The sequence below is a fragment of the Panthera uncia genome, chromosome A2 (genome assembly GCF_023721935.1).
Source record: "Panthera uncia isolate 11264 chromosome A2, Puncia_PCG_1.0, whole genome shotgun sequence".
Classification (NCBI taxonomy): Eukaryota; Metazoa; Chordata; class Mammalia; order Carnivora; family Felidae; genus Panthera; species Panthera uncia.
The window spans coordinates 10,036,358-10,049,996 of record NC_064816.1 but is presented as its reverse complement, the minus strand read 5'-3'; the positions used below and the strand labels follow the sequence as shown (position 1 = coordinate 10,049,996).

The following is a 13,639-nucleotide window of genomic DNA, read 5'->3' as shown; positions in this document are numbered from 1 at the left end:
TGCTGACAGCTCAGAGCCTGGAGTCTGCTTCAGATTCTGTGTCCCCCTCTCTCTGTGCCCCTCCCGCACTCTTACTCTGTCTCCGTCTCTCTCGCTCAAATATAAGTAAACCTTAAAAAAATGAAAGAGTTCACCGTGCCAACAAACACAATGATCTTTCGGCTCCAAGACCAGGATGGTTAGGCTGTCAGGTGACCTCAGAGGAAAGCTTTCAGATTCCATTCTCTCGGAACCTTCCCTGGAATACCTGCTGAGCTCTGAGACTCACCTAGATGGGGTCTCTGAGAGGAAGGTCTCCAGGTGGAAGTCAGAATTCCTCCCTGTTTGTTGATGATGGAAAGCAAGCTCTATTCCCAGAACAGGAAGGAGTGAAGCATTGGTCCCCAAAGCAGACTTAAGAATCCAAATGCAAAAACCATGTCTCCTCCGGCTTCGGATTAAACATGTTCTGGATCTGCAGCCGAGGAGATATTTACAGCTCCTTATGTTGGCTGCATCTGACACAGCAAAATGTGTCTGAAACGTTAGACACATTTCCCATTGTTACTCCAACCCCTGAGCCCATCTCCCCATGGGAACTTATCTGGACAGAATGGAATTTTTTCCTGTAGATTCCCTGTTCCCAAGAGATCAGATTAGAATTCAGGCATATGCAATTTTTATTACTCCTCCTCGAACTTCCCTGGCTTGTCTAACATTGAAACTTTTCACAGACCTGAGTGAAAGATTTCTTTTTCCAAATCTAGGACTCAGGAACCTGTCTTGACTATGCCCCTTGGCTCTCTGAAACATTGAGTTGTGGTGGGAACACAACTCTGATAGTCTAGAAAATGCCTATTCTTTCTTCAACAAGAAAAAGTGTGTTCCTTTGCTATACAACCATGGGTTTAATAATCCTTGGATTTGATATTCTTTTGACAAATCACATAGGAGTTTTGTATGTTTAATACAGGTTAAAAGTTGACATTTATAAAACATTTGGTAATTCTAGGTGTATTACAAAGCTGTAGTCATCAAGACAGTATGGTACTGACACAAAAACGGACCCATAGAACAATGGAATAGAATAGAAAACCCAGAAATGGACCCAAAACAATATGGTCAATCTTCGACAAAGAAGGAAAAAGTGTCCAATGGAAAAAAGGCAGTTTCTTAAACAATGGTATTGGCAAAATGGAGAGCAACATGCCAGTGAGACTGGACCACTCTCTTACACCATACACCATTCACAGAAATGAATTCAAAATGGATGAAAGACCTAAATGTGAGATAGGAAACCACCCAAATCCTAGAGGAGAACACAGGCAGCTATCTCTTTGACCTCAAATATGGCAACTTCTTGTTACCCATGTTGCCGTAGGCAAGAGAAACAAAAGCAAACATGAACTATTGGGACCTCACCAATGTAAAAAGCTTCTGCACGGTGAAGAAAACAAAAGAATTAAAAGGCTTCCTACAGAATGGGAGAAGATGTTTGTAAATGACACATCAGATAAGTATTCGTGTTTGTGTGTGTGTGTGTGTGTGTGTGTGTGTTTGTGTGCCACATTTTCCTTATGCATTCCTCTATCGATAGACACTTAGTTTGCTTCCATATCTTGTCTGTTGTAAAGAATACTGCAATAAACATAGGGGTGCATATATGTTTTGAAATTGGCGTTTTTCTTTTCTTTGGAAACAGTAATGGACTTATTGGATCATGTTGTCGTTCTAGTTCCAAGTTTTGAGGGCCCTCCATACTGCTTTCCACGGTGGCTGCATTCCCACCAGCAGTGTGTGAGGTGCCTTTTTCTCCACTTCATCACCAGCACTTGTTTGTTGTGTTTCTGATTTTAGCCCTTCTGACCTGTGTGAGGTGGTATCTCATTGCGGTTTTGATTTACATTACCTGATGATGAATGATGATGAAATCTCTTCATTTGTCTGTTGGCCATCTGGATGTCTTCTTTAGAGACATGTCAATTCAGAACCTCTGCCCAATTTTTAAGTGGATGGTTTGGGGTTTTTTTGTGGTTGTTTAGTTGTATGAATTCTTTGTGTATTTTAGATATTAACCTTTTATCAGATATATCATTTGCAAATACCTTCTCCCATTCAATAGATCAGGTTTGTTTGTTTTGTTTTGTTTTCTTGTCTCCTTTACTGTGTAAAATCTTTTAATTTTGATGGAATCTCAATAGTTTATCTTTACTTTTGTTTCCCTAGCCTTAGGAGACTTGTCTAGAAAAATGTTGCTATAGCTGATGTCAGAGAAATTACTGCCTGTGTTCTTTTCAGGCAGTTTCATGTCTCACATTTAGGTTTTTCATCCATTTTTGGTTTTGTGTATGGTGTAAGAAAGTTGTCCTGTTTCATTGTTTTACATGTATCTGCCCAGTTTTCCCAGCACCATTTATTGAAAAGACTGTCTTTTCCCCATAGTCTCACCTTTTTAAATTTTTTAAAAAATTTACATCCAAGTAATAGATTAAACCCATTTAGTCATATTTTATTTCTGGGGTCTTTATTCTGTCCCACTGACCTATGTGTCTATTTCTGTGCCAAAAGCATACTGTCTTGATTACTACAGCTTTGGAGTATATCTTGAAACATGGTAGGTCTGTTCTTTTTTCTCAGGATTGCTTTGGCTATGCAGGATCCTCTATAGTTCCATACAAATTTTAGTATTATTTGCTCTAGTTTTGTGAAAACTGCTGTTGGTATTTTGATAGAGATTGCAATGAATCTGTCGATTGCTTTGCTTTGGGTAATATGGACATTTTCACAAGAATAATTCTTCCAATCCATGAGCATGGAATATCTTTCCATTTATTTATGTTACCTTCAATTTCTTTCACCAGTGTATTATAGTTTTTGGAACATAGGTCTTTCACTTTTTGGCTAAGTTGATTCCTAAATATTTTATTCTTTTTGGTACAATTGTAAATGGTGTTTTTAAATGTTTTTCTTTCAGCTGCTTCGTTGTTAAGGTACAGAAACGTTGCTGATTACTGGGTATTTATTTTTTATCTTGTACTTTACTGAATTAATGTAATACATCTAGTAATTTCATATGTATGTATGTATGTAAAATCAAGTTAGTTAACATGCACTGTAGTATTGGTTTCATGAGTAGAACCCAGTGATTCATCACTTCTATAGAACACTCAGTGCTCATTCCAATAAGTGCCCTCCTTAAATATATGCCCATCACCCATTTAGCTAACCTCCAATCCACCTCCCCTCCAGGAACCCCCAGCCTATTCTCTGTATTCAAGAGTCTCTTATGGTTTTACTCCTTCTGTTATTAACTTATTTTCCCTCATTTCCCCTATGTTCGTCTGTTTTGTTTCTTAAATTCCACATATGGGTGCAATGATATGATATTTGTCTTTCTCTGACTGACTTATTTCGCTTAGCATAATACACTCTAGTTCCATCCACATTCTTTTGAATGGCAAGATTTCACTCTTTTTGATTGTATATTGTATGTATATATACCACATCTTCTTTATCCATACTTCTAGGAATGTTTTGGTAGATTCTTTTGGATTTGCCATGTATAGTATCATGTCATCTGCAAATAGTGACAGTTTAACTTCTTTACCAATATGGATATCCCTTATTTCTTTTTCTTATCTGATTGCTGTGGCTAGGACTTCCAGTACTATGTTGAATAAGTGTGAATGGACATATTTTCTTCTTCCTGACATTGGGGGAAAAGCTCTCCACTTTTCACCATTGAGTATGATGCTACCTATGCGATTTTCATAGGTGGCCTTTATATGTTGAGGTATGTTGCCTTTAACCCCACTTTATTGAATTTTTATCATGAATGAATGTTGAATTTTGTCAAATGATTTTTCCTCATCTATTGAGATGATCAGATGATTTTTACCCTTCATTCTGTTGATGTGTATAACATTGATTTTCAAAATATTGAAACATTCTTGTATCCTTGAAATAAATCCTACCTGATCATGGTGAATGATCTTTTTAATATACTGTTGTGTGTGGTTTGCTAGTATTTTCTTGAGGACTTTTGCATCTATCTTCATTAAGGATACTGGTCTATAGTTTTCTTTTTTGGGGGTGTCGTTTTCTGGTTCCAGCATCAGGGTAATGCTGGCCTGATTGAATGTATTTGGAAGCTTTACCTCCTATTCAATATTTTGGAGTAGTTTGAGGAGAATAGGTACTAATTCTTCGTTAAATGTCCTGTAGATGGGGTGCTTGGGTGGCTCAGTTGGTTGGGTGTCCAAATTCAGCTCAGGTCATGATCTCATGGTTCATGAGTTTGAGCCCCACATTGGGATGTGTGCATTGGGCTCTGTGTTGACATCTTGGAGCCTTGAGCCTGCTTCAGATTCTGTGTCTCCATCTCCAAAGGCAAGGGAATTAAAAGCAAAAATGAACTATTGGGACCTCATGAAGATAAAAGCTTCTGCACTACAAAGGAAACAATCAACAAAACTAAAAGGCAACCAAAAGAATGGGAAAAGATATTTGAAAATGACATATCAGACAAAGGGCTAGTATCCAAAATCTATAAAGAACTCACCAAACTCCACAGCCAAAAAACAAATAAGCCAGTGAAGAAATGGAAAGAAAACATGAATAGACACTTCTCTAAAGAAGGCATCCAGATGGCCAACAGGCACGTGAAAAGATGCTCAACGTCACTCCTCATCAGGGAAATACAAATCAAAACCACACTGAGATGTCACCTCACGCCAGAGTGGCTAAAATGAACAAATCAGGAGACTATAGATGCTGGCGAGGATGTGGAGAAATGGAAACCCTCTTGCACTGTTGGTGGGAATGCAAACTGGTGCAGCCACTCTGAAAAACAGTTGGAGGTTCCTCAAAAAATTAAAAATAGATCTCCCCAATGACCCCGCAATAGCACTGCTAGGAATTTACCCAAGGGATCCAGGAGTGCTGATGCATAGGGGCACTTGTACCCCAATGTTTATAGCAACACTTTCAGCAACAGCCAAATGATGGAAAGAGCCTAAATGTCCATCAACTGATGAATGGATAAAGAAATTGTGGTTTATATACACAATGGAATACTACGTGGCAGTGAGAAAGAATGAAATCTGGCCTTTTGTAGCAACATGGATGGAACCAGAGAGTGTGATGCTAAGTGAAATAAGTCCTACAGAGAAAGACAGATACCATACGTTTTCACTCTTATGTGGACCCTGAGAAACTTAACAGAAGACCATGGGGGAGGGGAAGGGGGAAAAAAAGAGAAAGAGGGAGGTAAACCATAAGAGACTCTTAAAAACTGAGAATAAACTGAGGGTTGATGGGGGGTGGGGTGGGCATTGAAGAGGGTACCTGTTGGGATGAGCACTGGGTATTGTAGGGAAACCAATTTGACAATAAATTTCATATTAAAAAAAAGACTCTGTGCCTCTCTCTTGCTCTGTGTCCCTCCCCATTCTCTCTCTCTCTCTCTCTCTCTCTCTCTCTCTCTCTCTCTCTCCCTCCCTCTCTCTCTCTCTCAAAAATAAATAAACGTTAAAAAAATAAATGTCTTTTAGAATTCACCTGTGACTCCATCTGGTCCTGAACTTTTAGTTTTAGGTAACTTTTTGTTTACCAATTCAACTTTGTTACTGACAATTAATCTGTTCAGATCCTGTATTTCTTCCCAGTTCTGTTTTGGAAGTTTGTATTTTTCTAGGACTTTATCCTTTCACCTGGGTCATCCTCTTTGTTGGCATATATTTTTTAATAACATTCTCTTACAATTCTTTGTATTTATATGGTGTCAGTTTTTACTTCTCTCTCATTTATGATTTTACTTATTTGGGTCCTTGCCCTTTTTTTTCTTGATGAATGTGGCTAAGGGTTTGTCAATTTTGTTTATCTTTTCAAAGAACCAGCTGTTGCTTTCATTGATTTCGTTCCATTCATTTTTTAAATCTCTGTGTCATTTATTTCAGCTCTGTATTATTTCCTTTCTTCTACTCTCATTGGCTTTGTTTATTCTTCAGGAAAGAGTACTTTGAATATAAAATCAGTACTGGATAGTGACTTAGTGGCATATCAAACTTAACTTCATTGGTCCTATATCCATATAGACATTTAGCCTCTTTCTATTTAGGAGAGAGATATTTCATCCTTCTTCGATGTGAATCAGCTACCAATGTTCTCGGTCCTCCCCTCAGCCATGCTCCACTAGACTTTTTTCCTTTTAACTCTATCATTGTAGCTTAATTATATATAATCATCTGTGTACATTTAAAGTTTATAGTTTGACACTTTGTGAGCACAGCATAACATAAAGAGTCTGTCGAATCAGTATGTTGTATACCTGAAATTAATGATTTTGTGTGTCAATGATACTTCAATAAAATTTTTTAGTAAATTAAACTGTTTGTTCTGTTAATGGAATCACAAATATTTAGGAGCACCTTCTGAACATTCATTTGTATGTAATTTCAGAAAGTGCACAATAAGCTTTAATTGCTTTGTTCTGTAACTTATTAAAATTTAATCCCCTTGAGGTTCAGTTTTCTTATTTCTGCAGATAATGTGGGATAATAAAACTAATTTCAGAGGGATATTGTGGGAAATAAACAACTGTGTGGTAACATTATGTGGATTCCAAAGAAAATGCTCAATGGCGAGGGGTAGATATGGTGTGTGTGTGTGTGTGTGTGTGCGTGTGTGCGTGTGTGTATGTGTGCGTTTATACATTTTTCTTTCAAGTAAACATGGACACTCGTGTGCACACACAGATTCATTATTAGGAAAGCTTTCATGTCAAAATAAACTTGAGAGAAAGTGGGAGAGGACAAAAATGAAAAGAACATTTGGATTAACATGAAAATAAAAGTAAGTAAAAATTTGAACATAAAGATTTAAGGTAGAACTAGTGGCCTTAATGTTTTAGTTTGTCTCCTTCAGTGCCTGCAAGACAGTACAGCTCATGGCTTAGGGGATTTTCTGTACCAGCTGTTGGGGTTGAGAGACTCCAAAGTGACTTCAGATTTTGTGTTTTACATAAAGCGGTATTTCAACACCAAATAGCCTTATTTGAAAGAATATAAACATGATCCAAGGCTGAATTTCATTTCTCTAAACAGAGTGTTATTGGATAACTATCTGGAATAGATATTTATTGTGGTTGAGACAAATTCCATGCCGCTGGCTTAGAACAAATAAATTTATGTTCTGATAGTTCTGGAAGTCAGAAGTCTGAAGTAGGTCTCCCTGGGCTAAAATTACTCTGTCTGGGGGAGGTCCTGGGGAACTAAAGCCACCTGTATTCCCTGACTCCTAGTCCCTCCCTTTATCTTCAAAGCCAGCAACATAGCATCTCAAATTTCTCTGTGATTCCTACTCTTCTGCCTCTGTCTTCCATATCGGGAGGCACCTTTTGATCTATTGAGCCCACCTGGATCATCAGAACAAATTTATCTTCAGGTCAGCTGACTTGCAATGTTAACACCTTTTGTCACCCTAATTCTCACTTGCCATGACACAAGATATATTCAAAAAGTCTGGAGATTAAGATGTGGAAATATTTGGGGGACATTATTCTGCCTACTAAAAGTCTTTTTCATGGGTGTATTTGAGGCCAACTCAGGGGTCTTCAGATTAAAGAATCAAATACAGACTTTTTTTCAGACTCTAGGGTGAGTCCTTAGACTCTTCTTTCAAAACCACACATAAAGAGGATCTCATGGCTCATTTATTAAAATCACCCAGAGTTATAAATGGTAAACCCTCAACTCAATGAATTCAAAATCAACTCAAGGTGAAGGTAAAGTGCAAGCTGGTTAGACCTCTGATAAGCAGGCAAGTTCATGAGAGTGAGTAATACAAAACTAGATTCACCTGACTTCCAATCTGATATCCCAGCAACAGAGTATCAGCAGGAAACTTTTCCTTTCCCACCGCTCCAGTGGCCCACGGGGAAATGATGTGATCCAATGTGGGAGTAACAATGGAAACAGTGTCTAATGAGCAGACATAGGGAGCTATAAATATCTCCTCCACTGCAGAAAGTCATCATCCGAAACCTTGTATATGGCAAGGCATGGTTGTTGCTTTTGGGATCCAGGTCTGTGCAGGGGGACCAATGCTTCACTCCATCCTGCTGTCCTGTCTGGGAACAGAGCTTTGGTCTCCATGATCAACCATCCAGGGACGAAGTCGGAACTCCACACAGAGACGTTCTTCTCATAGACCCCATCCATGTGAGTCTCAGAGCTCAGTGGTTATTTTGGGAAAGATTCTGAGAGAATGGAATCTGAGAGATTTTACCTGAGGTCACCTGAGATGAGGTAGATTCATTTATAATTAATTTATGTAATATGTTCAAAAGAGAAGCTCCACTGGACTCAGCAATACAGGGATCATTGTTGACAATGAGCGGTGGGAATGGAAGTCCAGTTGGATGAGAATGAGGAAGGAATGGTGGGGGGGAGGACACAAATTGGTCGCAGTGAAATTAGAACATACCTAGGAGGTTTGCAGCTAAGGGGAGTGGGAAAACAGAGTATCAAGCTTGGAAGCATGTGCCGTGAGCTTTTCAAGATGTGGTGTTTTTGAGCATGTTCTGTATTTGTAGAAAGACCCAGAGCCATGGAGGTAGCTGTTTCCTTGCAACAGCACTTCTCGAGACACATTTCTCAGCATCACCTTTCACATGGAGTATTCACATAAAATTTGTATTCCATATGCAAAAGAGGGTATGCCAACTAGCTTCACTGCGTAATACTTCATTACCAAGTTGTATAGAAACTAGGAAGATATTTGTTCAACATAGAAGAAAAAACTCAGCCAATCTCTTCACCAGTGATAACCATCCACTTGCTAACGAGACGGAACCATTGTAAGCCTTTTACATACACTGACTAACGCTGTCTACCACCCTAGGAGGATGGACACTGCTTATCCCTTCTATCTGAGTAAGGATATTCACATTTGGAATAGATTCATTGTCTTTCTCAAGTTCAAACATCTTATATGGGGTAGATCTGACATTCAAACGCTGGTTTTCTGATTCCAAAAGTTTTGCATTTAAAATCGCTCAGAAAACTCTTGTTCTGCATCTTGAAAAATCCCTTCTGTTGTTGTACACTGTGTAATTTCTGTTGTCTTACGTAGGTTTCTTCCCTTTGCACATTTTTCTAGAGGGATATTCAATCATTAAAATGTCTTAACATCATAAATAACGCCACTCCTCTCTGGGTTAGATATATTGTTTTGTTCTGGTTTTGTTAATTATTCTGGGCATGAGGGTATGTAACTGGGGCTGGAATGCTGCCAGAACCAGGGAAGCTTTCTCATCACAGTCTCTCAGGGACAACCTGAGTTTCTTAGATCTTCTTTCCCCTGTGTCCATTTCTTTCCTCTCTGTGTGCTTGGAACCAATTTCTTTTGTTTATTTAAATACAGGACACAAGAGGATCTAATTAAAATGGAGCCCCATATTTACATGTCCATGGCTTTCTAATTAGAATTTAAGTACTATTTACACATTCTTTAGGGTAAAGGTAATCTGATGTTGACAGCTTGCCTTGTATCGTTTCTTTCAAAATTATGGTGGTTGCATGTGAGAAAAGCATGATAGTAACGCAGCGCCAGGAGGCCACAGTGCACTCTGTGTGTGCGTGTGTGTGTACACGTGCGAGTGTGCATGTGCGTGTGTGTGCACGTGTGTGTTGTGGGGCACAAGCAGTCCTCAGGGCAATGGTACCTGAGTTCATATACTCCAATATGTGACCTTTAAATGCTAGGATGTTAACCAACAGACGGAAATAAGGAAGGGATCTATCTCAATTCGCAGAATACTTTGGAACAAAATTTTAAAAATGCCAAGAACATCTTGGGAAGGAAGGACTGCCTGTCTTTTCAAGTTTCAACAGTGGCGGGAGAGCCACCTTGCCCCTCAGCATTCTCTGCCAACACCTCTCATCCCTAGTCATTCCCTCCCCATGCTGACTTCATTTTGAGATTTGAATATCTGGACTAAACGCCTTCTCCAGGGCCTTGGCTCTGTTTCCCCTGCAGGGCACGCGCTTCCCCCAATATCTTCCTGCTTCCTGCTAAGCCTTTCTGGAAGCCTCTGTTAAAGTGTCACCTTCTTTGCAGGTCTTCCTGAACACCTATTAAAAAATAGAGCCCTCCAGGGGCGCCTGGGTGGCTCAGTCGGTTGAGCGTCCGACTTCGGCTCAGGTCATGATCTCACGGTCCCACCCGTTGAGTTCAAGCCCCGCGTCGGGCTCTGTGCTGACCACTCAGAGCCTGGAGCCTGTTTCGGATTCTGTGTCTCCCTCTCTCTCTGACCCTCCCCCGTTCATGCTCTGTCTCTCTCTGTCTCAAAACTAAATAAATGTTAAAAAAAAATTTTTTTTTAATAAAAAATAAAAAATAGAGCCCTCCCCGTCCATTCTTTTCTATACCTACTTTTTTTTTTTTTGCATAGCACCTGTCACCATCTGACACGGCATATGATTTTTTATTTTATATATATATATTCTTTCTACATAATTGGATTGTAGGGACTTTTTTCCTGCAAGTTTTTATTTAAATTCCAGCTAGTTAACATATGGTGTAATATTAGTTTCAAGAATAGAATTTAGTGATTCAACACATATACAATATCCAGTGCTCATCAAAAGTGTCCTCCTTAATCCTCAACCCATATTTAACCCACCCCCTCCACCATCCCCCTGTAGCAACCCTCATTTTGTTCTCTAGATTTACAAGTCTGTTTCTTGGTTTGCCTCTTTTTTCCCCCCATGTTCATTTGGTTTGTTTCTTAAATTCCACATATGAGTGAAATCATACAGTATTTGTCTTTCTCTGACTGACTTATTTTGCTTAACATAATACTCTCTAGATCCATCTACATTGTTGCAAATGGCAAGATTTCATTCTTTTTGTGGCTGTGTAATATTTCAGTGTGTGTAGGTGTGTGTATACACACATAACATATACCACACCTTCCTTGTCCATTCATCAGCCTACGGACATTTGGGCTCTTTCCATAACTTGGCTATTGTTGATAATGCTGCTATAAGCATCAGGGTGTGGGTATCTCTTTGAATTAGTATTTTTATATGCTTTGGGCAAATACTATGTACTGCAATTATGGAATGGGAGAAGATATTTGCAAAAGACTTATCTAATAAAGGGTTAGCATCCAAAATCTATAAAGAACTTATCAAATTCAACACCCAAAACACAAATAATCTAGTTAAAAAAATGGGCATTAAATATGAATAAACATTTTTTTCCAAAGAAGACATCCAAATGGCTAACAGACACATGAAAAGATGCTCAACATCACCCATTGTCTGGGAAATACAAATCAAAACTACAATGAGATATTACCTTACCCCTGTCAGAACAGCTACAATCAAGAATACAGGAAATAAAAGATGTTGGAGAGGACGTGGAGAAAGGGGAACCCTCTCTCTCTGTTGGTGGGAAGGCAAATCGTGCATCTGCTCTAGGAAACAGTATGAAGATTGCTCAAAACATGAAAAACAAAATTATCCTATGATCCAGCAGTTGCACTACTAGGTATTTACCTAAAGAACACAAAAATACTAACCCAAAGGGATACATGCACCCAGATGTTTATAGCAGCAATATCTACACCAGGCAAACTACGGAACTGGCCCAACTATCTATACATACATGGACATGTATGTGTCCACATGTGTGCTGTGTGCATGTATATATACACACATATATTAATATATACAATGGAATCTTACTCAGCCATCAAAAAGAATGAAATCTTGCCATTTACAACAACGTGGATGGAGCTAGAGTTTATTATGCTAAGCAAGGTAAGTCAGAGTAATACAAATACCATATGATTTCACTCACCTGTGGATTTAAAAAAGAAAACAAATGGAAAAAGGGAAAAAAGAGAGAGGTAAACCAAGAAATACACTCTTAACTGTAGAGAACAAACTTGCCAATGGGGAGGGAGATGGGGTTTGGGGGAAATAGCTGATGGGGATTTAGGACCGCACTGGTCCTAAAGAGCGCTGGTCAAGTGTGGAAGTGTTGAATCACTGTATTCTACACATGAAACTAGTTTTACACTGTATGTCAACTACCTGGAACATAAATAAAAACTTTAAAAAAAGAAAATGAATAAATAAAGCCATTTGCTTGAAAATTAATCATGTTATTTTTTTATTTCCTAAGTAGTCAACTCCACCAGATGGAACTAGGCAATGATACACACATTTCAAAGTTTCTTCTTCTGGGATTTTCAGAGGAACCAGCATTACGGCCCCTCATATTTGGGCTTTTCCTCTCCATGTACCTGATCACTGTGTTTGGGAACCTGCTCATCATCCTGGCCGTCAGCTCTGACTCCCACCTCCACACCCCCATGTACTTCTTCCTGGCCAACCTGTCCTTTGTAGACATCTGCTTCACCTCCACCACCGTCCCGAAGATGCTTCTGAACATCCTGACTCAGAGCAAGGTCATTAACTATGCAGGCTGCATTAGCCAGATGTATTTTTTCTTACTCTGTGTAGAGCTGGATGACTTTCTCCTATCTGCAATGGCCTATGACCGGTTTGTGGCCATCTGTCACCCCCTGCACTACACCGTCATCATGAACCCCCAGCTCTGTGGATTGCTTGTTCTGGTGTCCTGGATCATCAGTGTTACAAATTCCTTGTTACAAACCTTAATGGTGTTGCAGCTGTCCTTCTGTACAGACATGGAAATCCCCCACTTTTTCTGTGAACTCAATCAGATGCTCCAACTTGCCTGTTCTGACACCTTTCTTAATGACATGATGATGTATTTTGCAACTGTGCTGCTGGGTGGTGCTCCCCTGGCTGGGGTCCTTTACTCTTATTCTAAGATAGTCTCCTCCATATGTGGGATCTCATCAGCTCAAGGCAAGTACAGAGCATTTTCCACCTGTGCATCTCACCTGTCAGTTGTCTCCTTATTTTACTGTACAGGCCTAGGTGTGTACCTCAGCTCTGCTGCTACCCAGAGCTCACGGTCAAGTGCCACAGCCTCGGTGATGTACACGGTGGTCTCGCCCATGCTGAACCCCTTCATCTACAGCCTGAGGAACAGAGACATAAAGAGGGCTCTGAAAAGAATCGTTGGGGTTCCAGTGACATAAGGACCAATTGTCCGGGGACTGAAGACATGCCCATGACTGCAGGGCTCAAAGCCTCAGAGCTAGAATCTGCCGTTCTTTGACCAGACTCTGGAAGAAGAATCTGCTTTTGCTATTTATTTCCCAGAATTTCATTTGCTTGACTTCAACTTCTCCATATTTTTTTTTTTAATTTATTTTTGGGACAGAGAGAGACATAGCATGAACGGGGGAGGGGCAGAGAGAGAGGGAGACACAGAATCGGAAACAGGCTCCAGGCTCTGAGCCATCAGCCCAGAGCCTGACGCGGGGCTCGAACTCACGGACCGTGAGATCGTGACCTGGCTGAAGTCGGACGCTTAACCGACTGCGCCACCCAGGCGCCCCTCCATATTTTTTTAAGTAACTCACTTATTAAGCCTCTGCTCTGTCTGATATATAGACAGTTTCCCCTTTGTCCATTTCTTACTTTTTCAAAGATTTTTTCAGTTTTGATGAAAAAATATTCGGAAATTCCCACTTGTCCCCTGGGGTAACATG

General features: G+C 39.7%; 1 protein-coding gene across 1 annotated transcript; it reads left to right on the top strand.

Annotated features, from left to right (window-relative positions):
- The first annotated feature begins 12,154 nt into the window (after positions 1-12,154).
- Positions 12,155-13,123, top strand: LOC125929121 (olfactory receptor-like protein OLF4). The gene has a single exon (XM_049640046.1). The coding sequence runs from the start codon at positions 12,191-12,193 to the stop codon at positions 13,121-13,123; it is 933 nt and encodes a 310-aa protein (XP_049496003.1). The 5' UTR covers positions 12,155-12,190.
- Positions 13,124-13,639: the final 516 nt, after the last annotated feature.

Excerpts from the sequence above, each read along its gene's own strand:
- LOC125929121 (XM_049640046.1), top strand. The coding sequence starts at position 12,191 with ATGGAACTAGGCAATGATACACACATTTCAAAGTTTCTTCTTCTGGGA.